Consider the following 24,821-nt stretch of genomic DNA (forward strand, 5'->3'; position numbering starts at 1 on the left):
ACTTGTTCTGAAAGGTGAGTAACGGAGAGCAAGGTTTCTATGTTCTGCGTTTGTAATTACCAGATTTTCTCTTCTGTTTATATATTGTTCTGATGTAAAGAACCTTATAGTTATATAAAATTAGACCTTTTGTAAATAAATATAATTTATTAGAAACAAATGACACCTTTTACTAAGTAAGTTGTTTGTGTCCGCTTTCACCTTGAAGCATGTCACGCAGCAGTTCTGTGCTGTGAGGTGCTAGATGCCCATTGTTTTCTCAGTGTACTACTTTATAATCGAAAAAAGTACATTAATACTTCTTCACGCATTTGTTTTTTGCTTCAAATTTTTTCTTTGAAATAGAAAAAAGTTTTTTCTAAAAGTAGTTTTAAAAGAAATGGAAAACTAACATATAAAGCGTTTTGTATGAACTGGGACGATAGTATACATCTTTGCAGACATTTCTGATACAATTTAGGAACCAGGTGCATTAGGGCTAAGAGTTTTATCCAATATTAAAATGAATAGGTATGTGAATTACAAAACATATAAAAGCGTATCTTCCAGTGTAAAATTAGGCAATTTCAAAATCCAGTATATGGAACCAGCAGAGTCTGGTGGATATCAAGCTCCATTGTGTGCTGTGTAGTGTTGAGTCAGCAAGCTCACTGGGCATTCATTGCCGTGAATTTTAGTACCTTAGGACTTTTTCAGTTAGAGATTTGGGAGTGGAGAACTAGACTAGAGGACTTAATTTTGAGTCACTGGTAAACATCTTTAAAAATGGATGTTACTGATATAGAATGCCCTTGATCCTAACCTCATTTGAACTTATTCCTGTAGTTTGGGTTTGAAAACATTCAGAATTGGCAGATTAAAAGTCTGATTTCTTTTCCCATGAGGAACATTGTCCTTGTGCGAAACTAACTGGAGATTCTTACTGCTGAACTTAATTTCTCCCCCTATTTATAAAATAAAGCTTCAACGCCACTGTATGACTGGTACAGCGAGAAAAGCACTGGATTGGGAACAAAGACTAATGCAACAGTGATTTCTTAAGTGACAAGTTTACACCCCTCAGTTGTTTTTTAGCCACTTGTGTAATTTTCTAAAATACAAATTTCCTCGCTTCCCTAAAAAGAATATACTAAAAACAATTTACTACACTTTTCTGATAACTTGGAGTTATTACAATGATAACTGGAAGGAATAAGTTAAAAGGTATGATTTTGGAGCTGGATGTCCCTCACAATCAAAATCTATTTGATTCCTTCCTTCCGTACGGCAAGTGCTCAAGAGTTTGTATAGGAAGGCATTTCACTTAAAATTTACCAAATATATTTAGATTCTGAGTTTAAGTAGCAAGACACTTTGTAGAAGATAATTAAGTATACATAAAACTGGCAAAACCCCTAAAATACATCAAAAGACTACAACGTATTACAGAATAGTAGTGTAAATAGTTTATTTGCTCATATGCCATGAAAAGACCAGAAAAGTAACATGAACTGCTTTTATAAAACATTTCTAATATTGCTAAGAAGCAGGCCCATTAATAGACAAACAGAAAAGAACATGCCAACATTGCTGTCTATTTGTAGATTAATAAATAGGCAGTTATTTTAATACATGCTCATCAGCACTGAGCTTTGGAAAACAGCTGCTTGTGGTAAAGGACCAAACTACTTGTGTGTCTTCTTGGTTGAGTTGCTTTTTTCATCAAAATGAATGCTGAGTCAACAGACAGAATCTTGGCATGTTCTTTTAAAGTACACGTTTATGAAAATGTGCTGGCAGGTGGCAGTTTAAAAGCAATCTTTATGTAAATAGGTATGCTAAAGTGAAATGTTAACTGATCCCTAAACTGTCCTTGTAGTTAAATATATATATTAAAAAAAAACTATAAGTTAAAATAACATTCAGATTGTATAGCATAGGTTGATGCATTTTTAAACAATATTTACAATATTACCCAGAGGCTTAGGTGGGAATTAAAGAGAAGTGTAAAAACCATAAAAAACTGCACCAATTTTATAGCAAAATATCTGTACATTTAAAAAGAGATCATATAACTACACATTATCCAAGGAAAATTGGACCTTCACCAAGGAGTTCACATAAGCACAACATAAAATAAGAAATTCAGTGGTTAAATACTATACAATAAACTTTACAATTAATATATTGACGTAATGTACCAAGAAGGTAAGCCAGAAGCAGAATGTATATTAATGAAAAGTACAAATTAGCTTCAGTCCAGTTTTTGACTTTGGAATGGATCAAGTGCCCTGCCAGAGAGGAAGGAAAAATAACTGACTTAGTTGGCCATTTAGTCTCATTAAATATCATTTAAACTTAATCCCAATGTGAATATTTTAGCAACTTAATTGCAATTCCCCATAAAGTAATCTGGGAAATGCAACTCTTTAGCTTTGATATATGATGCCAAGTATATCTTTTCCAGTTTACAGAAAGAAAGGGGGTCGGGGGAACGATTGTCAGAGGAGTGTAAGGCCAGGTTACTACCACTATTAGCAGAAGTAATCTTGAGTACTTGATAGAGCTAGTGAACTTCTCCCTGGCTAGCAAGGCACCAATTTCTGTTCCCAGGTTTGACCCATAATGGTCCTCAGAAATCCTAATACTGATTACTGAGATGTTAAGTTTAGTGCTAATTAATAAATACATTTGCATTATTTTTAAAGCTGCCTCTAGCTGAAGAACACAGTATTGTAAATAAGTTTTATACAACATTTGTATGCCAGCATATCCTTGCATTCATACCGGTGAATCTCTCACAGGGCATCTTACCCTAGCACAGAAGTAGTGAAATGAAAGGAAACAATTGAGTGACTTCTCCTGTGCTACTGCAGTTGCATCCTGTTTGTACTTTGCTGGGGCTTGGTTATGGACAGGAGTTCATCGTGTGACTTTTTCCTTCTTCCATGTTGCAAGCCCTTAAAATTACAAAGTTGACAGGTATGGCTGAAACACAAAATTCCTTAAGAGACATCTGAGCAAAGAAAGCCCACAGCAGATGTATCCATGTTATTTACAACTTATCAGGAAACCAGGGTGGGCCATCATGGGATACTCACAATGGCAAGTAATGCATGTAATACGAAATTTACAATTTGATTAAAAAATTGGATAACATAGTGGTGTAAAAAGATACCTAATCAAATCAAATCCTATTGCTTTGATTAATCTGAGCAGGTACTTCCACATTTAGGCACTTGTTAACAAAGGTTGAAAGGAGAGCCCATCATTTTAAAATTCCTATGTTTGCTAAACCTGAGCCCTTAGAATATTTTCTCTATTTTCAAGGCTGCAGTTAAATGGTAGCATATCAAGTTCATGTGGGTGGTTTCTTTCACGCACACCCTCTATTCATACAGGCAAGTCTCAGGTTCACATGGTTATTTCGGCACCATTAACAGAACGCAAGTTCTGATCATCAAAGCGCCGCCTGACACTTCTCCTCACCGCATCGGCTCGTCTGTATGGTTGGTTTCTAAGATCTGTAAAAAGGAAAGCACCAATAAGAGAATTGCAACATTTAAAATCCTGGGTCTAAGCAAGACAAAGGCCAGCTGGCAGCCAATCAAAGCAGCTTGTGGAGAAGAGTCAGCTAAGGGGCCCTTCAAACTCACTTGAGTATTTGAGCCAAAATATGTACTCTGTCCTCAATATTTACAGTCAAACAAAATAGAATGTAATACTGGTGGGATTCTGGAACTTCCAGGAAAATACACAGGAGAGGAGATTGCTCCTGTCACTGGCCAGAGAGTCTAGCTAGCTGAAGTCTTATTTTGAAATATTTCCTAAACTGAAAAAAAATATGGCTTAGGTGTTTTTTTGTTTTTTGGGTTTTTTAGGGTTTTTTCCCTTTCCTTCTGGAAACCTGAATACAAACAATAATTGCAATGAATTTTAAACTGCAATACTAAAAATAACAACTGCCCTTTCCTCATCTGAAGTTTTAATAAAGGAAGGAACATATGCTTAGTTTGCAGACACAGGTTCGATTATTTTTATCCATTAGCTAAGGTCAGTTTTTTTATTGTGTGAATTAGAAACATAATTTAGTTCAATTAACCACTAAATTAATCACGAAATCAAAATAATATTCCATTTCTGAACATTCTTTGCTGCCACCCAATTTTTTTTTTCCATTGTGGGGAGAAATTATACGGGCCCTCCTGTATTCTCCAATTGGTATTGCGAATTCACAGAATACCTAATATTTAATTTTTTTAAAAAAAATGCCGTGTTGAATGAATCAACCACTACATATCAGTTCAAGCAGGCATTGTTCTAGAGGGATAAAGTGGGGTAAACGAGGAATTTTATGTAAGCACTCTTAGTATGAAAGCACGCTTTCTTGATGAATAAGACAGGTAGCCTGTTGACGGAGTCAGGGCATAGTGAAAAAATAAAGCAGGTTTCGTACTTCTTCCCCTTGTTTTGTTTAATTACTATGTTTCCTTCATTAACTTAGTATTCTTGACTTCTGTTAGGAAACATTCTACATTTAGAAAGGGAAACACAAACAAATAACATTTAAGCCAGACTGAAATCGCTTTTATCTCTTCACCTACTCAGTAGACTGAAAAATGGAACTGATGGGCCATACCTGGCCCAAGAATGTTTGGTCCCGACTTATATTAATTTAATTTCCTGGTAACATAAAAACCAGGGTTTCTGACTTCTCTTCTAAAACGGGGGGATTTGGCAATACTGGGCCCAAATTCTTACATGGCAAAAACAAGCTGGAGCTGAGTGAGTGCTGAGAACGATGCTCTCAGGTTCAGCACAGAACCTACTAGCTCCTGACTCACTGGAATTTGGGACCTTGCCCAACTCCTAAATTCAAGCAAAGTATAGTTTTGCATACAGTCCCCTGGAGCCTCTGCTTCCTGGCCCAGTGGTAAGGGACGGGTAAGTAAAAGAAGTCCACTTTTGCCAAAGACATGCAGTGACCTGCAGCTCTGTGATTCCTGAGTCCTCTGAGAAATTATTTTTAAAGATCTAATCCTTCTTCAAAGGTTATAGATCATGTTCCCTGGCCAGGACTGGCTCGCAATTTCTTCAAGTAAAAGGGGTGAACTGAATAACTCAAAGACCAAGAAGGGGGTAAGGGAAGGACAGCCTAGCACCCAAAGCAATCACAATCACCAGCAAAAACCCTTGCCCAAGCCATCACACTTGAGAACATGGAAGCAGGCCAGAAAGAGTCCAACAGAGAGGCTCAGCTTCACATCATTGGGAAGTGAGGTACACAGACTTCTCCCTGGTCAGACTCGCACCAGTATTACCCTCAGCCATAGATTGAAACCATTGATCTGCATACAGAGAGAGGAGGAAGCTAAGTAAAAAGTGATGCTTGCCAGCTCTGTGTATCCTCCACCACCGGTGTGCTAGAAGAAATCCTTACCCTCGAGTGAACATTTGGAAATTTAGTGATATTATTCTTCTTTAAAGCTAAACAGAAACAAAAACAAAAACACAAAATGATGGTTAAGTAAAAATGGGATGAAAATGGAAAGCAATTCAACTTAGTGCTTAACATTCCTGGGCACGTTAGCCAACAGAGGAAGAAAGTGGGAGGCCATTTACCATGAGGTGTTAGATAAAACAAGGGAAGGATGACAGTGTCTTCCCACCCAGCTTGCTGACCACCCAGATTCAAGCTGCTTTGAAGTTTGGCTCCAGAACCATAGATAGTTCAGCAGCAAAACCGACAGTCAACATTAGCCAAGGAGATGATAGTTTCTAGCCTGGTTAATAAGCACTGGTGGGTAAGTACACTGCAGAGCAGGCAACAACACACCATGTACTTTGATATCTTCAGAGACAGAGGAACATACATAACAAGTGCAATTATAGAAGAGTTAATGCCACAAAATAAAAACATCCCCAGTTCCATGTCAATCTCAGCATGGGAGTCAAACAATAGCTATTTCCATTTAGAGTATATACTTCCCTTGTTTCTCTTCTAATGAACTGGGCCCTGCAGAGAAGTTTGTTTCTTATCTAGGCATTAGGAACTAAGTCCAGCCTTCTTAGGACAATTTGATCATTTTATTTCAAACTTTTAAGAACGGTGCAGTGGCATTTTCTGATGATAGGTATTTGCATATTGGTATTCTGGTGCCACCATCCTGACCAAAGAAGCAGGTCCAGATATGATCTCATCACTAAAGAAATACCCTGGGTTTGACATGGAACACAGACACCAGGGAAGAAGCATGAATGAGATGAAGACGGTAAGGAGCTCCTAAGCCTTTGTTTTTCACTTCCTGATGCACAGCCTTACTCCAATAATGGAATTGCTGATAGCTGAACTTGGGCTTGACACTCAGATGGAAAACAGATGAGTATAAAGTTATGGATTGCCTATATCAGCTTATACAGACTTCTAAGTCAAAAAAGCTCCCTGTGTTAAGCTTGTTCCATGGGCTCCATTACACTGTGGACAGCGGCCATGGACTGCATATGACAGTTAAGGCCCAATCGACAGCTGTGCATAGTTCCCAGTTCCTTCTGAAAATCATTCTGCAACTTTAGAGCACCCTGCATTCCCGAGCGCTTATATAGCAGCTCACTTTAGTATCAAAGCATGTTCTATGAGTACGAAAAGAAGGCTGGTTTAACATCTGTAAACCTATTAGAACACAGTAAGTGCTCAATAAATGTTAGGTACAGTAGTTATTGCTATTCATGACTATCACTTTTTGTTTAAAGGTTATTAGCCCAAAAATCTTATTAGCAACGTAGTTGGTCCCAATCCTGATTCTCAAAGAAGTGTTCTATTTACTATTCTGGAAATATCTGCAAGCAACTCTATTAATTCAGCTAATACACATCCAGACACGTGGAATTCTCATACGTACTGAAAGTTGCAGCGAGCAAGCAGTTATGACTGAATCGCAAACCCATGCAGCATGACGACAACATACAACACAACACGGTGGAGATGGCACTTCCATGCTAGCATGTTGGGTGGCCCTGACAGACACACAGGGGGTCATAAGAGGTCAAAAAAATCTGGAGCAACCTTTTAAGAGCGTCAGGTGAGAAAGAGTACTAGTTTAGTAATGGTATTCCTCAGTGAGCACCGGTTCGCAGAAAAATCGAGAGCCACGCTTGGCGGTGCGAGCAGTGAATGGCACAGTCTTCAGCACTGCAGCAACCACGACAGCCGAACAAGACAAAGAGAAGAGAGGGACAGGCCAAGATCTAGTGCATTAGTACACAGTTAGTGCCTGGTTAATCACATGGGGGGATGGGGACGGGAGGCGGGAGGAGAGGGGCAAAGCAAGAGGCACCCGAGTGAGTTCATGGAATCTGAAAGAGGTACTCAGTCTAGGGCTTGGTAGTGGGTTACAAGTGGAAAACAGTCCTAGGAGAATAAACAATGCTTCATAAGCAGATATTCACTGTCCTCTCCAATTGTAGATGTATGATTAGGGCAGGCAAACAGCAACTGTACATTTCGTTCATTTTATAAGCCAGGTGTCATTGAGAGTGAGAACAGACGGACGGAAAAGGAACTCTACGTTCTTCATATGCGAGGTTGGCAGCTTCCCTAGCTGTCAGTAATCTTCATCATGGCACCTAAGGTAAGAGGTGCTCCCCCAAGGAGGACGGCTCCTGGTCTTGCTCAGAGCAGAGCTTCTGCCTCAATGCAGGGAGGCAAGGAGAGATGCTAAATAATGAAGGCTTTACCTGGGGGCTACCTGCAAGCCACTGCAAGCGAACATTAAGACACCGGCAGGCCAATATATACAGAAATCACGTGTACTGTACTGTATATAGGGACTGGCATTTTCACCAGCCACTTACCTATCTACTCAAAACCTACACTGCTTTACTCCGGGCTAGGAACTCTTTATCGACTTCCTTCTTAGTGATTTATTTACTTATTTTATTTCATTGGGTCTGAGCTGATGAAAAAAATGTGTGGTTTTGGCAGTTTGGGATCCTTATTTACAATGCTGACTAAGCTATTACCAAGAAATGAGAAGTCAAAAGTGGAAGAGTTAAAAAAAAAAAAAAATCCAAGAGTTTTGAAAAATTAGGACAATTGGGAACACTTCTTTGATATTTGATATCAAGGAAGTGTTAGTGTAATAATGGTACGATGGGTATATTTGCTTTATTAAATAGTCCTTATCTTTTAAAGATACATACTGAAATAATTCCAAATGAAAGTGTATGTCTTGGATTTGCTTCAAAATAATCCCAGAGGTTAGAGAAAGGGAAGTAGGCAGAAGCAGGCATGTGACATGATTGGCCCTGAGCTGAAGATTGTTCCTGGGTGATGGGTACGTGGGAGCTCATCAAACATTCTCTGTACTTGAGCATATCTTAAAAATTCCTCACAATAAAAAGTTTTAAGCATCTTAGAAGCTGATAAACAGTATTCAAATGCAACAGACATGACAGGAAAGTCACTTGCAGCCACTGCCACAAGACAGTGACCCAAATTATTGTCCCGATCTGTAAGAGAGAAGGCAGAAACTCTAGAGAATTGGGCCCAGCAGAAAGCATTGGACTTCAACTTAATCAGACAAAAACCAAGCTGGGTTAGGCACCCTTCTTAGCTGACAGAATGACCGACCATTCCCTAACCCTCGGCTGGGAGTTCACTGGCCCTTCTGAATGAAAACACCAGCTCCTGATTTCTCATTGTCTTCAGTTACTTTTAATGAGTCAAGAGGCTTTCAAAGAACATGTCTGAAAAATCTGCATTAGTTAGTACAGACCCCTGAATGGTCCACAGTACAAATACTTGTCCACAGTATTTAGTAATCAGACAAATGGGAAGGAGTGGTCATGAGGAAGAAAACGGAGCTTGGTGACAAATGGAAGACAATGGAAAACCATTAGGGGAAGGAGCTGTGGTGAAATGCACAGGATTCCAACGATACTGAGAAATAAAGAAATTTTTCAGAGAGAATATTGGGGTTCTTTGACAGGGAATATACAGGCTACTGTAAATATACTTCAAACACTAGCATGGAACCTCTCTGCATAATCCTAGATCTGAATAAAGTCCACTCAAGAACTTATAAACTGGACAAAAGCAACAGCAAAATCTGCAGGGGGCTCAGTATGGGTGAGGACAGTGGGGGTCCCGGGCCACAATGAGGAAATATCTTTTACCTGTGATAATATCTTCAATGGCACCATCTTTTCCTTCGTATACATGTCTATTGTCTTTAACTTGACGCCTTCTTAATTCCGCAATTAATTCTTGCTGCTGCCTCTTTGATTTATGAGAAGGAGACTGAGAAGAAAGAAGTATGGCAGGGATTAGTGGGACCAGCACTCACTGGAGAATCCAAAATGTGTCTGAACACTGTTTCTAATAAGCAGCTTCAGCCAGAAACGCAAATAGCACCATCCCCACACTGTGCTCAAACAGAGAAGCACTCAGAAAGCTTCTGGGAAGAAAACAAACTTTCACTGAAGATCTCTTAAAACGCGGCAACACTAACACAAACGTGCTCTCAGCTTCATTCCAGTTATTGCTGAACAACGTAATGAACGAGCAAATACCCATTTGCCAAGCTGCCAAGCCCTAGAAGGAAGTGGTAGGGATCCGGGCCAGTACGGCTTTTTGCCCCTCTCTCCTCCCTGCCTCCCAGGAGCCATCAGGCCTCCCTCACACAAGGGCCACTCCGGGAAGGAGCCTGGCCCATCTTACCTTTGGATCCTGCTGTCCCATCAGAGCGTCCTGCTCCAGAAGCTTCTCCATGAGTGCTTGTTCCTGCTTTTTCCTCAGCTCGTTCTCCTCTTCTGCTTGCTGGGTAAAATCAAGAGAATCAAAAGGTTATGTCAGTGGAAATGACAGCAGCCAAGAGTCTGTAAAACCTATCTTAAGAGAATCCTTGGTGAGCCAGGAATTAGAGTAAATGGAAGGTTTAGAAGATCTACACTTCATGCCTGTGTATAACTCTGATTCCAGGTTTCACTGTCTGTCTATATCACATGTCTTCAAAATCTAGTAGCTGAAATTTACCTCATCCAGCAGTCCCTTCCTGATTATTCTCTCCCTGCTCACACCGCTGCTTAGTCTCAGTCCCACAGATGTGGTGGGGACCTAACCTTCGGGCAGCTCTGCTCAGTGATGTTTGTGTGAGTTTGTCTTGCTTCCAGAATCTGTCCACCTACCTACAGCTTTTCTGAAAGTAGGATCTCAGACTTCTCTCCTTCTGCCCATTGTTAGGGGAAAAGCTCCATTCCCTTGCTTCTTGTTTCCTTCAGCAGCCTCAGTGCATGACACTCTTGGGCTTTTTATCCACAGCTCACTTCTTCCCAACGGAGGGAGAGGGAGTGACTGGTGAATTTGGGATGAGAAAATGAACAGGCTCACCTCAACTCAGCCCCCTTGAGCATTCTCTGTCTTTTGAAGTCAGCCTCCCTAAAGAGACTTCCGTGAAGTCTTCTGTGAAGTCCTAAAGAGTCTAGCTGTGAACTGATAAGTCATCTAATTTAAGGCTAAAGTGTAAGCTCACAGATACACCCCATATTCTCCCGTCTAGCTTTTATCCGTAATAAAGTTTACATTTTGATCTGTTGCTTTTGTCTTAAAGTTTCATTTTGCTCCGAACCTGGGAAGGGAAAGGAGAGATGACATCTTCAAACCCCAACACCTGTCCACAAAGTCCCTAACTCAGTGCCAGGCTGGCAGGTGACTCCTTACCTAATATCTAGGGCAACATCACTGCCTGGCAAGTCCTCCAGGGGCCAGCTAACAGGACCGCAGGGAGAAATGATAATGTGGAAGGGGCACCCTGACAGGCTCTGACCTGCGACACCCCACAGATCCCCAGGGCAGCTTCTCTTCTCCCTTCTGCCCTGCACATCGACCTCCCAGCCGAAGCATCAGGTTTTGAGACCAACCACAGCCACTTTGCAGCTTGTATTATGCAATTTTAAAATAGCGTATGTTTTCTCTTTAGACGTTAGACTTGTCATTTTTTATGTGAAAAAATGTGGTCCCAGCACCGAACAGGAGTGACCACAGCACACTAGCATTACCAGCTGGGGAACCCCAGAGAACCAGTCAGCGACGCCTTCTCATGGCTCCCGCCTCCGGGGTCTTTTGTACACAGATTCTGTGCTGTGCTCGTGTTCACCGTCATTGCCAAGGACACTAGCCTTCTGCAAACCATGTGTGATATCACTGCTCCACGAAGCCATGCGGAGAGAAGATGTCTAAATATTGTAACCTTGTCAGTTTCAACGACAGGCCCAAGGACGGCTCTCCAAAGCTATCAGCCTCTAGCAGCGCTGGGGAAGGGAGCCGCTACAGCCAATAGGAGATTTCTCAAGAGGGTAGATAACGCTGCTGTGTCCCTCCTCCCCTCTAGTTCACTCACACTCCTCCTTCCTCCACCAACATTACCTGTGTTACATGGAGACAAGCCTGGAGAACACCGACTGCCATACCTCCTAAGTGCACTAAAATCCCCTAATGCCCTCCCTGTTGTTCTTTCCCAAGGGACAGATTCTTCTGACACATGCCTCGTTGAGTCACATATTTTTCTAGACGATGACCCTGGATTATGTCAAAGAGGGCTTCCCATTTAAAGGAAGGGCCATTATTGGTCCAGATGCAGAAACAGAGCAACCGCCCGTCCTCGAGCCATCTTTCTGTCCACACCAGAGAAATGTTGGCGTGGATGGCCTGAAGGCCTGGGCAGGACTAACCCAAGCAGGCTGGTCTTGACCTCAGCTACAGCGCCAGGCCACAGGCCAGGACTCACCCCGTTCAACATCATGGGAGGTCCGGGTTTTCTAAGTGCTTCGCCTGGCCTGCGAGGGTGAACAGTCCATGGGGCAGCAATGGCCTTGCAGCATTGCACTTGCCCCAGGGAGCAGCCAAGAGCTTTGGTTTTCAGGCTGAGCCCCAGGGTGGCTGGGTGGAGACAGGGAGCACGAAGGGCTAAGGGCCGCAGGAGGGCTCAGCGTCCACAGGGCCAGCGACTGCTGACTCATACTGACCCCCCAGATCTGCTGCCCAGACAAACAGGGGAGGCCTCTGCAGAGCTGTACAGACTCAGAACCAGCTCTAGAAGGGCACCTGCTTGAAAATGAAAATAATGCCAGGGGAGGCTTTAAAGGACCCCCGCTTCTGTTTACCTTATAGGCTTTCACAAACCGCACAAAGACGGGAAAGAAGACCGAGGGTGGTGTCGTCTTGGGGTTTTCTCCAAAATACTTCACCACGTCATCAAAGGCATCCTGTGAAGAAGCAAATTTCTCTTGAACTTCTTGAGTTCCAGCATTTGAACTTGATGCTCTGGAGGAAGAGCTGCAGCAAAGCAGCAGGGACTACAGTGGTTCCCACAGGCTCTCCTCTCTGTCCCTCACCTCCCCACGATTCTCTACAGCCCTGGTGTTCCCTCCCAACGCCTGCTCAAGGGCAACCTGACTACAATAGTGCTGCACAGGAATCCATCTCTCGGACCCCGTCACTTTGACGTCCATGTGCACGCAAAGCTATTCCATTCATGAGCTTCCGAAGGCCATGAGCTTAAAACCAACAAGGCTAGAAGGGATCTTAGAAGTCACTGAGGTTCTAAATCCCAAATTACTGCTTCAACGCTCCTTACAGTATCCCCACGTCGGGAACATCCAAGCATCTGCTTCAATTCTTCCGGGACACAAGACAGCAGCCTCCAACGGGAGCCATTCGACCACATGCACTTGCAGAGTTTTCCCAAGACTCTGCCTTCCCTTCTAAGATGGGGTGCAGTCCATTCTGGCCGTTTTCAGGTGTATAAACTTGATCCCCAGTGGAGTGTCAGATTTTTGAGGTGAGGGCCGATAGAAGCCCAGCACACGGGGAACACTGCTTTGCTGAGCCCAGGTCTGACGCTCGCTGATGGAATTGGATACAGGAGGAACACAGAAGGACCCTAGGAGGAGGGGACAGGGAGGGCTTCTAGAGAAGAGGGTGAAGACCCCAAACTAGAAGATGACAGTGAGGACAGGGGCACTTCCAGGTACAATACTAAGAAACATCCTCCCCGTGTTAATTAGCTACGTAAGAAATCTACCCTCAGCAAATAGAGGGCAATTTACCCCAAAGCCCGGGTGGCTTTGAGGGATCCCATTACTTCCTTGTGGTGTCCAGGGGCACAGGTACTTACCTGGGCGATCTTGGCATCATCCTGCAGCTTCTTGAGCTTCCCCTCGTTGTTGACAATGAACTCCTTCAGCAGCGTGTTGTGGTCATGCATGGTGTACTCCCTCTTCGTCAAGTCCATGCCCCTCTGGAGCTCCTTGACGTCCAGTAAGACATTCTCAAGGGAGACTGAAGGAGAGAAAGCCATGAGCTGTGAACCTCAACCAGGAAAGTCACAGCCACAGTGGGTGGGGCTGGTGAGCCAAGCTCTCAGAGGATACCTAGGACTTTATGAGGGCTTAGATCTCTTTTCCAGTTTCAGTGCAGAGATCCTTGAATATGAATAATTCACTAAGTGCTACCAAGCACTGCATTAAATTCTTCATATGCAATCATTCATTTGCACCACTAGCGCACTTTTGCCAACGAGGAAAAAGCAGCATAAAGAGGTTACATGGCCTGCTCAAGGTCACAGAGTTAGGAGGGGGCAGCAATGGAGTTCAGACAACAACAGTGGACTCCAAATCCTGTGCTGGTACACAGTGATTGGGCTTCTCTTACAGGAGATGATGGCCTATTGGCCTACAGAGAGAGGTTCCAAGATCTCACCCTCTACCTAATACTTGGAACTCTTTTGCATTTCTGTTGCTCTCCAGCAGGGGGGAGCATTTTACCTGTTGAACTTGAGTTGTACTGCCCATGAGAACCCAAGGGACAGTTTCTCCTAGTTAAACAACCCTTCCCTGCGTCAGAAGGGTTTATTAGCATGCACCTCTCCATGTGCAGTGAGGCCACCCTCCTAGAGCAGGTCGCACCTGCAGCCTCCTGCATGAGGTCCAGGTACCCACTCTGGCTCCCCACTGCCTGACTCACTCTGCACGTGAATGAATCACAGAACAATGCACTATGCTTTCCCCTTGCTAGACTCACACTGTCCTACTCATCTTCGACTCCTCAATGCTTAGGATAGTGCCAAGTTCACAGTAGGAATTCAAAAAAGTTCAGTGGGTAAATGAAGGAGGGAGGGAATAAATGAGTGAAGGTATAAAAAAATCTGTGTCAGCTCACCTGGGCACCAGAGGGCAAACAGAAAACAATTCAGCCAGAGAGTTCCTCCATCACCCCATTTTCCCCCACTGATGTTTTTCAAATGACACTTTCTGGGACTCTCATTTCGGCCAAAACCATGTGCTAATTAATTAGTAAAATAGGGATGTTTTCCAACTTTTTTTTCTTAATTAGAATAGTGATACTAAACAACTCCTAATTTTGGCAAAGGAAAACCTGAAAGGAGGAAAATCATTTCACAGGGATAGAAATCCTGGTAACAGCCGAAGTGAGCCCTGACCCCTCAGAATGTCTGTCGCAGCCTGCCTGGCAGAGTCCTCCAGAGTCACAACGTCATTTCCACCTGCCTCTCAGTCCCCATTAGGGTTTCAGCAGCAAATATCCCAGTAACAGTGCATCATCTCATTCATTCGTTCATTTGTTCATATGCTCACTCATTTATTCCCTACATCAACTTGTCAGGGGTTAAGGGAATCATAAAGTAAATAAAACTTAAAGCCATAGATACAGAGAACAAACTGATGGTCACCAGATGGGAGGGGGGGTCGGAGGGATGGGTGAAAAAGGTGAACGGATTAAGAAATACAATTTGGTAGTTACAAAATAGTCACAGGGATAGAAAGTACAGCACAGAAGAATAGTGTCGCTATTGTAATAACTACGTATGGTGTCGTACGGGTACAAGACTTATTGGGGTGATCACTTCATAAGGATATATAAATGTCTCATCACGATGTTGTACACCTGAAACTAACATCATATTGAATGTCAACTGTAATTGAAAAATCACATTTAAAAAAAGGTAAATAAAATTTGATTATGCTCATAAATGCACAAGTTGTAATGGACATGCAAACTGTTACAAGAAACTTGATAAATCTTGCATGAGAGGGTAGTACGGAGTTCTTACAAAAAGAACACAAAAGCAGCAGCCACGGACTCTGTCTGAGGAAGTCAGAGAAGGTCTCACCCTCGAAGCTTCGATGCAGTAAGTCTGGGATAGGTCCTTGGAATATGGATCTGTAATAAATACCTTGGCTGCTCAGGGTTCAAGATCACAAATTAGGAGTTAGTTACAGCCTGGAATAGCCTGTAACTAACTCTGAGATCAATTTGCATGCTGTTTGTTCCCTATTCTAATAGTCTTTGAGGGGACATGGTATCTTGGACAACGTATCTATGAGAAGACAACTTGGGTTCTAGTCCTGTTTCTACTACATGTGACCCATGTGACATTGGGCAAGACATTTAATCTCTAAAAAGTCAGTTTTCTCATCTGTAACATGGGGATATGATTACCTAGTACAGCCCAGCTCTCTCTCCCAGAGTCACTGATGATCTAAATGAGAAAATGCATAACTATCATAGCAAAGCAACAAAAGTAAGAACTACTGATATTTTAACTTGTGCTCAGGCGAAAGGCAAAATGTTTAGAACTGCCACACCTGAGCACGGAGGACAGCACAAAATCCAAACATTTGTTGCGGGTGATTTTCTGATTCTCATTTTCATATTTCAAAGGACAGCAGTAGAATAAAAAGGGCAACAAATGGAAGAGGGAAGGTACTCAAGGCCCAGAAACCTAGATCTTTACAGGGAGGATACTGAGACAGGTCACCTTCATGTCCAAGTGCATCATTGTTCCCAGGAGTGGGCAACACCACAGCCCATGTGTTTCAGCTCAGAGCTTCTGAGGTTTAAGCCTTGCCTTTTTCAAGGGGTTCTGGACTGTTTGTTTAAGCAGGGATGGTTCCCCAAAGATAAAAGGCATTCAATACCCGAGAGTAACATTAATAACTGAAATCAAGTACCTGCAGCAGCTTTCTCCACATAATGAAGTTCATTATAAAATAGGGACACTTGGTGATATTTTTCCTTTACAACATTCGATATATAGTGCAACAGTGTTTGCTTTCGGTCTGTTGACTTTGTATCTAAGAGCTGAAAACAAAAGGGAAAGAGTGAAAGATGCTGGGATGTTCTCCCACTCAGAGTTAGTAACGAGTACAGATGCCCCAACATGGACCAAAAAAAAAAGAAAAATCCCACAGGAGATTCAAGATTGGATTTGCTCTTTGGTGAACCAGCCCACTGATGTTTAAATGACTCGAGGACGACCCTACCCAAGAGCACTAGGGTACATGCTCCACTTTGGGGATGGCTCCGAGCACCTATAAGTGTTCACACACCTTCCATCACAGAACTCCCCGCGGCAGGAGTGTGCAGGTACCCCCACCCCCAGGGCTCCTACTCTACAGTCCTCACCTTCAGCTCAGCCGGGCTCTTGTTCCCCCAGCCTCTGCTGGCCCAAAGCAGATGTGCTTAATGGACCGTGACCTTCTGGAGCCAGAGCTGTGACTAACGGGACACTCCCTATCAGACAGCCATGTCTCCCCCACGCTGGGGACTCACTGCCCCACCTTGTCACCTGGAGGCCACACGCCCCACACTCAGCATGGTGGGGGTAGGGGTGGCGGGAGTGCCATGCAAGGTTTTCTCTAGTCCTATTCACATAAATCAGGTGACTCTGAAACACAGCACCCTTTTCCATCCAGGTTAAAAAAAGAAACATTTTTAGAAAAAAATAGAAAAGTATAATAAGAATTTTTTTAAAAAAAGCACTTAGAAATAAATCTGCAATACCATCCCACCTCTCTGTTAATATCTTAACTCCTTCCTTTCGGTGTGTTCAACCTATTTTACGTAGCAGAACTCAAACTGTATATTCAACTTTACCCTGCTTTCCTTCCTCAACACAAAATGATCTATTTCTTTGAAAGCTCTTCACAAACATTCTAACAGTTGAAGAAGAGGTCACCGTATTAACTACCATTATAGCATATTTAATCATTTCCCAAAATCTTGCATCTTTATATTGTTGCCAATTATTTGTGATTATAAATAAAACTGAGCATAATTGAGACGCCTGAGGACAGATTCCTAGAAATGGAAATACTGGGTCAAAGGGTGTAAGTATTTTTAGGGTTCTAAGTGCTGGCCGCCAAATGGTGTTCCAGATAATTTACACCACGTGCTCCTCCCCCAATCAGAGGATCCTCAGCTAAACGTCCTGCTCGCCCCTCCCAAGAGCAGACCCTCTGTGCTCCAAGACCTTTGCCAGATGTTTTATCCCTCATATAGATCTCGTATGTCTCTTAGTGCACTCACCAGATCTAAACTCTGAAGTTTAAATCCATAAACTGCTCCTCGTTTACTGCTATTCATATAATTCCCAAGGGCCAAAATGATCTGCAAAAAATAAAGGAGAGAAAAAAGAGAAGCCCATCAGCCCAGCATCCCAGGCAGAGGAACGCAGCTGACAGGTCAGCCCCTCTGTACGTGTATACAAGGAAAACTTCACTTGCCTCCAGAATTTTCTTGAGTTTTTGAGACGACTTTATGGAGACAGATGCTGCTATAATTGAGTGCAGTTGCTAGATTCCAGTCAAAGGAAGGATGGGGATGGGGGGGAAAAAAAAAGATGTTAAAATTGGGAAACTCAATTGGAAACTAAAAATTAACACAGACGAAAACAGGCCTGCATTGAAACCTTAAAGCCTTAATACTGAGTTTCTATTTTTCTTAAACATCAGAAATTTAAATTGTCCTGCCAGGTTAACTATATCATTACATTCAAGCTCTTCACTAAAAACTACTGGAAACGAGAAGTAATGTCAGAACTTGCTTATCACAAACCTATAACCAATGAGACTCAAAGAATTAGAGGTCAGTAGCATCTTCTAGCAGAGCTCAGTTCCTACCACCTCTAATCGTGTTAATACAATTGGTGTTTTTCAACCAATGGAGCTGTCCAAGAATGAAAACAAAAACAGCAAAAGAATATAATCCTCCTCTAGAAGCTGTCAGAACACGTCTTGAACAGACAGGCATGTTATTATAATCAGTAATTAACAAAAGTGTATTTAGAAACAGAACTAGGAAAGAACCGTTTATGATATTGACACGATATTCATAAGTCTCTACCAGATCACCACAAAAAAACAAGAGATGGTTGGCTACTATTGTGTATCACCACAGTGTAACACAACACACTTCCAAGGAAGACAACGCTGATGGTAAATTTAATGCTTCCAATGACAGCCAATAAACCTGTTCCCTAAAAATATGGGATCGTTTTTAGAAAGCCACATTTTCAGGCTTGCCAACCCAACCAGAGAAACGGTACCTTCAGGAGGGGACTAAGTTTGAGAAAATGGTTTTTCCTTTGTCCTCTGTATTGGCGTGTCCTTTAAAATCCAGAGGACATCTGCAGACACTGAAAATGGCATTTGCTAGGGAGAATAGCAATATGGAATATGGAAAGTCACCATTTTCTGATGTACTTAGAATACACAATATGAAAAAGATGGCCAAAACAACAATGCAGTCTAGAAAGTTCTGGGAAGGAGTCTTTAGAGCCCATGACGCTTACGTGCAATTCTGGGAGAGACTTTAAAGAACAACAACACAATTCTCCACCTCTTTGGAAGCCCTCCCCTGCCGGAGTCGGTGCACTCACAGGAGTCAGCATCTGGATGCTTTCGGCAAAGTTCCCGATGAAGGCCATGATGGTCATCTTCTGCATGAGCCTCTCAATCTTACTGAACTGCATCATAAACCGGTCTTCATCTGACAAGTTCTCCAGGGGCTTCCTTTCCCGCTCATAGAGCCGGAGCACTTTCACCTCATTCTCAGTTGGCAAGAACCTCATCAAACACTCTACAAAGTCTACAGGCAATGTCTTCAAGTCAAATCTGAAGACAGATGTGGACATGTCAGTATTAGAGAGAAAACCTCCTGTCCTTTCAACCACACCTCCATCTGGTCAGCCTGCAAGTCAATTCTTTCCTTATAGGTGGACTGTGAAGACGCCCCGTGGTGCTGCCCTCTGACGGTGCATCAAGCACCTCCATCAGCTCCTTCCTGAAAAACTTGACTTTATCACAATCACCCCATTCAGCTATTAGTATAGGCTTTTAGGCTATAAGTATAGCTCGAAGACTCTAGAAATCAACAGTAAATAACAGTAGAAAGAGACAGAAGGAAGGTGGAAGCATCTATGGTAAGTTGTTCAAGGGCATGGTGTTTTAGGCACATGAAGTGCTACTTAAAGAGATTAATATTATACACACAATTATAGAATATCTGGTGAACTCTGTAAAATATTTCAATTAGACCAATAGCCTGGTATATATTTTCTTCTTTAGGAAAAAAAAAATACATCCAAATGCCTGTGCCATATGGATGTTTTGGCTTAAATGCATACATCCCTTGAAGGAATACCAGGTCTTTCTAGATGTATGCTCAGTTTGAACAAACGGAGTATTTGCTACAACCTCTATTTTATTCTCTGAACAATCTTTGTTTTCAGCAAAATAATATAATTGTATTTAATCACTACGACAAACAATGTAATAAAAATTAAAAACCAAAATGCATATTAGGTTTTGACATCAGAAATCAGTACAGACTATACGATGCACTAGACTATTAGATTATGATCCTGGCTGAGGACATGAAATTGGAACAAATGACTTCTTGGGGCCATTTACTGCTCTAGGAATCTCTGATCAAATTTATGAAATACAAATTTATGATGAACTAGTTCCTGAAACATCTAATAATGTCCTTATCATATTTGAAAGTCACCATGACCAAAAGAAGAGTAGAGTCTCCTAATAGAAAAGTAAATAAAACTGATGCCCCTCGGCTGTTTAAGGATAAAAAAAGAACTGAACTTTGTTTAAAATGTTCTGAAAGCACAAAGAGCAATAGAAATCACATTCCTATTGTTATAAATTAAAATATGCATCTGTATCGTATTTGCATCTGGCATGGAATTGTATCATTCCATAAATGCCATCAAATTTGTATTCAACAAATCTGGATAAAATTCAGATAGTCCAGAGAAAACTGATATTTTCTCCCTTTCCTTAGCATCTGCAATTCTCCACTCAACTTTCCTTTTATGTAATCTTTGCTGTAGACCTATATAAGAGAGCAGACCAAGATAAATGATGTTGTGATCCAGTTGTTATTCTAAAACGATTAATTACTCATTCTAATACAGCATTATTAGAGGGTAATTTCTGGTCCACCTCTTTTGTGTTAGCATTTTACTAAATACTGAAATTACATATACTTAACAAAGGGAATCTCTGGTGTGTGGCTATCAAGACTAGCTCCATTTTCTTCCTTAGATCTCGCCTCACGAATGAACTATTTCTGTCATGTACTAACAACTTTATTTTTATCCTAAATGTACTAGAATATAGTTTTTCAGAATGCCCTAAACTTACACATGAATAGCTTTACATATCTCATCGGCGGTCTTTCCAGCTTTCCTTAAAGTTATGGCAAGATTTTTGGCCCTATTTGCTTCTAGTAACGTCACTTTGTTGGATCCCTTCTGTGTTATCTTCTGTTTGCTTGAAGAAAGATCAATGGCAGGACCTTGGGCTTTTGTCTTAAATATTTCCTCAAATTCATCCACATTTAGATCCTGGGGTAGAGAGGGATTAAACAGGCAAGTTGTATTATACTTAAAAATTAAGTCAGGAAACCACAATATTCCCAGTTTCTTAAGTGTCAAAGAATTTACTTCTTCCGTTCAATACTTATCTTTGACCATGACTAGCTCTATTTTCCTATTTGGGTTAAAGTGTGACTTATGTCGCATAACCAGGCATGAAATCTAAAGTAGACAACTGACCCCAGTCAATTCTATTGCCTTTCAATAATTATCTTGCGGGGATGGTGACCACAGACTAAAATTCTCCATCAAATCAGCTACTGAGTGTGATTGCTAAGCCCTTATTCATTTTGTTCAATAAAAAGTTTTATGTCCTTTCATAAATTAAGGGCAGAGACTGTGTGAGATATATCTATCTCTATCTGTCTGTATACATAGCTATATTACAGATATACAGATAGATATTTTGTGGCATACACTGAAGATGCTCAAAACTATTGAATTTTATCCTAACTTTTTAAAACATTGTTTTAGAACCACCTTAAAAGATAGTGTTCAATTTTAGTCTCCAATACTGTAATTCTTTTTCTTTCCATCAAGGCATTTAAAACCCTAGTACTTTATCACTGAAACCTCCAGGTTAACAGAGCACCCATTTTGGCTTTGCTGCACAGAGAGCCCCATGTTTCTAACCAATGAGAAAGATACCTCTAGAATTCGCTCGTCATCAATTTCGTTGAAGACTGTGCCATTGATCTGATTTGGCTTCAGGGCAACCCAATTAAACACTGGCATTCTGAATTTCGTCTTGATTGGCTTCTTAATTTTCACAGCTACAGAGGTCAGAGAGAACGAAATTAAGATTCCACCAAGACCCCATGACCTTCAAGAACAATCAGACAACAGTCCTTGCAGATGACACAGTAACACTGGAGGAAGGCTGGCAAGAGGCGCCCAAGTGTTTTAAAATCCCACACAGAGCTTTCACCAGAGCAATCTGAGGTCATCATTTGGTTGATGGATACAACATTACATTAAAGTTGTCTAAGAGCCAGGGCTGATTTTTGTTTTTGAATGCAGGCAACTGGATTGCTGCATTCCAGCCACAATGTTAGAGCAATGCTTATTTAGGACAAAGAAAGTATTGGGGAACAAGAATTCTTAATTTTATTAGACAGCAGACAGGGCAAACACTCTGTGTGACTTAATTTAGTTTGATATTGGTGAGCATGAGTTGAATTTTGACATCCTGAATTCTTGGTTCTAGAACCCATATTTCCAAACAAATCTTAAACGTTGATCAGAGACTACAGACAGTGGCTCTCTAAACCACCAGGAATGTAACATTGAGAATGCTGATTTTCAGCCAAAGCGATACATTCCTGTGGATGATTTCAGATAATGAGGATTATATTGGCTGCTGAGTTATTTCAAACAGACTAAAGGCTATGAATGGCCCCAAATAGGAAATGTTTAAGAAGACAGCAAGGGTGCTTAGAAATCAGGATTTGTATTGCTTTTTGAGACCAGCACGAGTCCCTTCCCCTCTCTTTTGAAGAGCAACTTCTCCCTAGGCGGCAGCTATGTCTACTAGAAGTCATCCATGAACTCTTCTCACTTTGGAGAAATAAGCTAAAAAAAAAAAACAATCCATTAACTATTCCATTAGTTAATTATACATCATAAAGCAGTCCTCCCAAAACATTTAGTTCTATATATTCGCCTTCTTAAGTCTGTCCTAGGATGCCCACCACACTATTTGAGAACTTGGTTCTCTCTCTCGGTAGCAAGGGAGGGAGAAGAACTTCAGTGCAGAACAAAATAAATGTAACACACACTGGGCTTTTACCTGGCTGTCCGCCTCTGTGGGAGGTAACTGAGAAAGGGGGGCAGACGGCCTTTCATTCCTCCAGAGTTACAAAGGCCACAGAAACAGCAGGAATGTCATCTGATAAATCGATACAAAAGCATGCAGGAACACAGAAACACAGCTTTGCCAAACCAGGCCTTTCCACTACCGAATGTGACACCTGAGTCCCCACTACCAACAGTGTCGGATGCCTCGCCACACTTGACTTTTGTCTACGGTGCCCAGGAAAACCCACGGCCTTCCTGGGACACAGGAACACACCTTTCTCTCACTGGGACTTCAGCAATAGTGAGGGAGCAGGGGGCAGGGCTGTGAAGGGATCTTATCATCATCTTAGGTGACAGGTCAGTGACATTTGGTTCGACCATCCCTCCGCAAACACGGCAGGCCTCAGGACACTCACTAAAAGTCATTCCACTTGCAGCCGCCCTACTTGTAACTCTTTAGCAAGATTGGGAATAAGCCTGAGATCCGAACACAGGCTAAGGAGTTCTCTTTGGAAAGGTTGTCCTAACTTTGACTGGGGAACGGGGTTGGGGTGTGGGGGTGTCAGAGGAGGAGGGGGAGGGCCCTGTAGGTGACCATGATGCACAGTGCTCAGGATAAAGGAAGTGACTCTGCATGGGGGAATAGGTGTACCGTGGAGAGAGCTGGAGACTAGTGGGACGGAAATGGAAAAGCAGCACCCAGCAGCTTTTCCTTGTTCTGGGGAGGAGCTTTCCTTCTTCCCTCGAAGAAATCTAAAATCCTTCACCAGTGGAGGCCTTAGATCTAACTATGAAACTTAACCTAAAAGGAAAAACATTCCTTTTCTCAGGGGGGAAAGGAATGTGGCCTACGAAATCCAGGAAGTCTGCTTAAAGGGCCGTAATCTCTTCTACAGGTTTAACTCAAAAGGGGTGGGCAAGCCTAGAAGAACAGTCAACCAACACCAAGACTCCCCACAGACACACAGTCAGAATGCAATGGATCAATGTAAGAGGAGGTGGCAAGATGTCAGGCACACTGTGACCAACGGGGACACATGGCAAATACTCAACACACTCAGTGAGGAGCAACCTACAGAAAAGCTTGATTGGCCCATCTTTTGTGGAAGCAGAAGGAACAAAGAAAATACAAGGGAAAAAAAGTAGATATGGTTAGAGTCAAGCGGCTCGGCAGTTGACACACTCTTAGCATAGAGTTTCATGCTTCTTGGACACATTTCACAAGGCAAGACAGCGCCAAAAATTCATTTCCATTCAAGCCTGCCTCGAAGACTCGCTTATTATTTCGTTTTAAAAAAATAATCCTTCTTTTAGAAGAGGGGGAATAAAACAATTTCATTATAGCAATCCGAAACAGCTATATTGAACTGTGCTAAGTATTCCATAGGATATGAACAATGTTTAATGAAAAATGAGCAGCCAGAGTCCAAGTTCTCACTGTGGAGTTCCCAAGCACATTCTCTTACAGAGACAGCAAAGGCCACAGATGCCCAGCAGGCTGTCATAGATGACCTAAGCAGGAAATGGAAGAAAGATCAGTGTATCACAGCTTTAAGGAAGTAAGCCTTACAATTCAAATGCACAGTTCACACTCCTACTATTTTCTCTATAAAATGCAAAGAAAACTCAACTACATAAACTTAGGGGATCTCCTCCTGGTCCCGTCTCGGCCACAAGAACATGTTTGCTCATTGTCTGTGAAAGAGATAAGACATCCTATTGCTTGCAGATCCGGGGAACAAGCGATGTCACAGGTTTCTGACTTCTGGGAGACCTTGGCCTATCATCTCAGCTCTGTCTCTTGGCTCTACTGGGACAACCTGATTGTGTCTGGCTTCATGGTCCCAGAGAGAGAGACAACTACTGAACACACTGGCCAAACATCTCATAAAATGGGCTACAATCACTAAGTATTAACAGCCAAGTTAAGGATGAGTAATGAAAAGAAATGAAAGGCCTTGTAGAAATCACCTAATCTCAAGCTACCAAAGACTCATGAAGATCTTATAATCCTTATGCTTCATAACAAAACAAAGCATCTTGTAATTGTTTAATGGACACTTACAGCACCAAAGAGGAGCTTCTTCAGTCCTGCATACGGTCCTCTAAATTACAAAAGACACAAAGGGGACAACTTGCAATTATGGCAACCCTAAAGGTGGCAGTGGGTAATCAGCTGAACACAGAGTTCAACACCGTGAAACTGAGGCAAGCAATAGAGCCAACAAGTTTTTAAAATTAAGTAGAACCCAGGCAAAAAAAAAAAAATTAACCAGAGAGGACACGACCCGTTCAGAA

At 42.0% G+C, this 24,821-nt stretch overlaps 1 protein-coding gene across 1 annotated transcript in view; it reads right to left on the reverse strand.

The window, feature by feature from the left end:
• Positions 1 to 2,021: 2,021 nt before the first annotated feature.
• FMNL2 (formin like 2) overlaps positions 2,022 to 24,821 on the reverse strand; it is a 281,409-nt gene continuing 258,609 nt past the window's right edge. The window contains 11 exon segments of the mRNA XM_033112217.1: positions 2,022 to 3,503; positions 9,154 to 9,277; positions 9,698 to 9,796; positions 12,139 to 12,240; positions 13,152 to 13,315; positions 16,006 to 16,135; positions 17,363 to 17,443; positions 17,560 to 17,628; positions 18,714 to 18,948; positions 20,494 to 20,696; positions 21,375 to 21,499. Coding sequence (XP_032968108.1) covers positions 3,394 to 3,503; positions 9,154 to 9,277; positions 9,698 to 9,796; positions 12,139 to 12,240; positions 13,152 to 13,315; positions 16,006 to 16,135; positions 17,363 to 17,443; positions 17,560 to 17,628; positions 18,714 to 18,948; positions 20,494 to 20,696; positions 21,375 to 21,499 — 1,442 coding nt within the window. The 3' untranslated portion in view covers positions 2,022 to 3,393.

This window comes from Rhinolophus ferrumequinum, chromosome 8 (genome assembly GCF_004115265.2).
Source record: "Rhinolophus ferrumequinum isolate MPI-CBG mRhiFer1 chromosome 8, mRhiFer1_v1.p, whole genome shotgun sequence".
NCBI lineage: Eukaryota > Metazoa > Chordata > Mammalia > Chiroptera > Rhinolophidae > Rhinolophus > Rhinolophus ferrumequinum.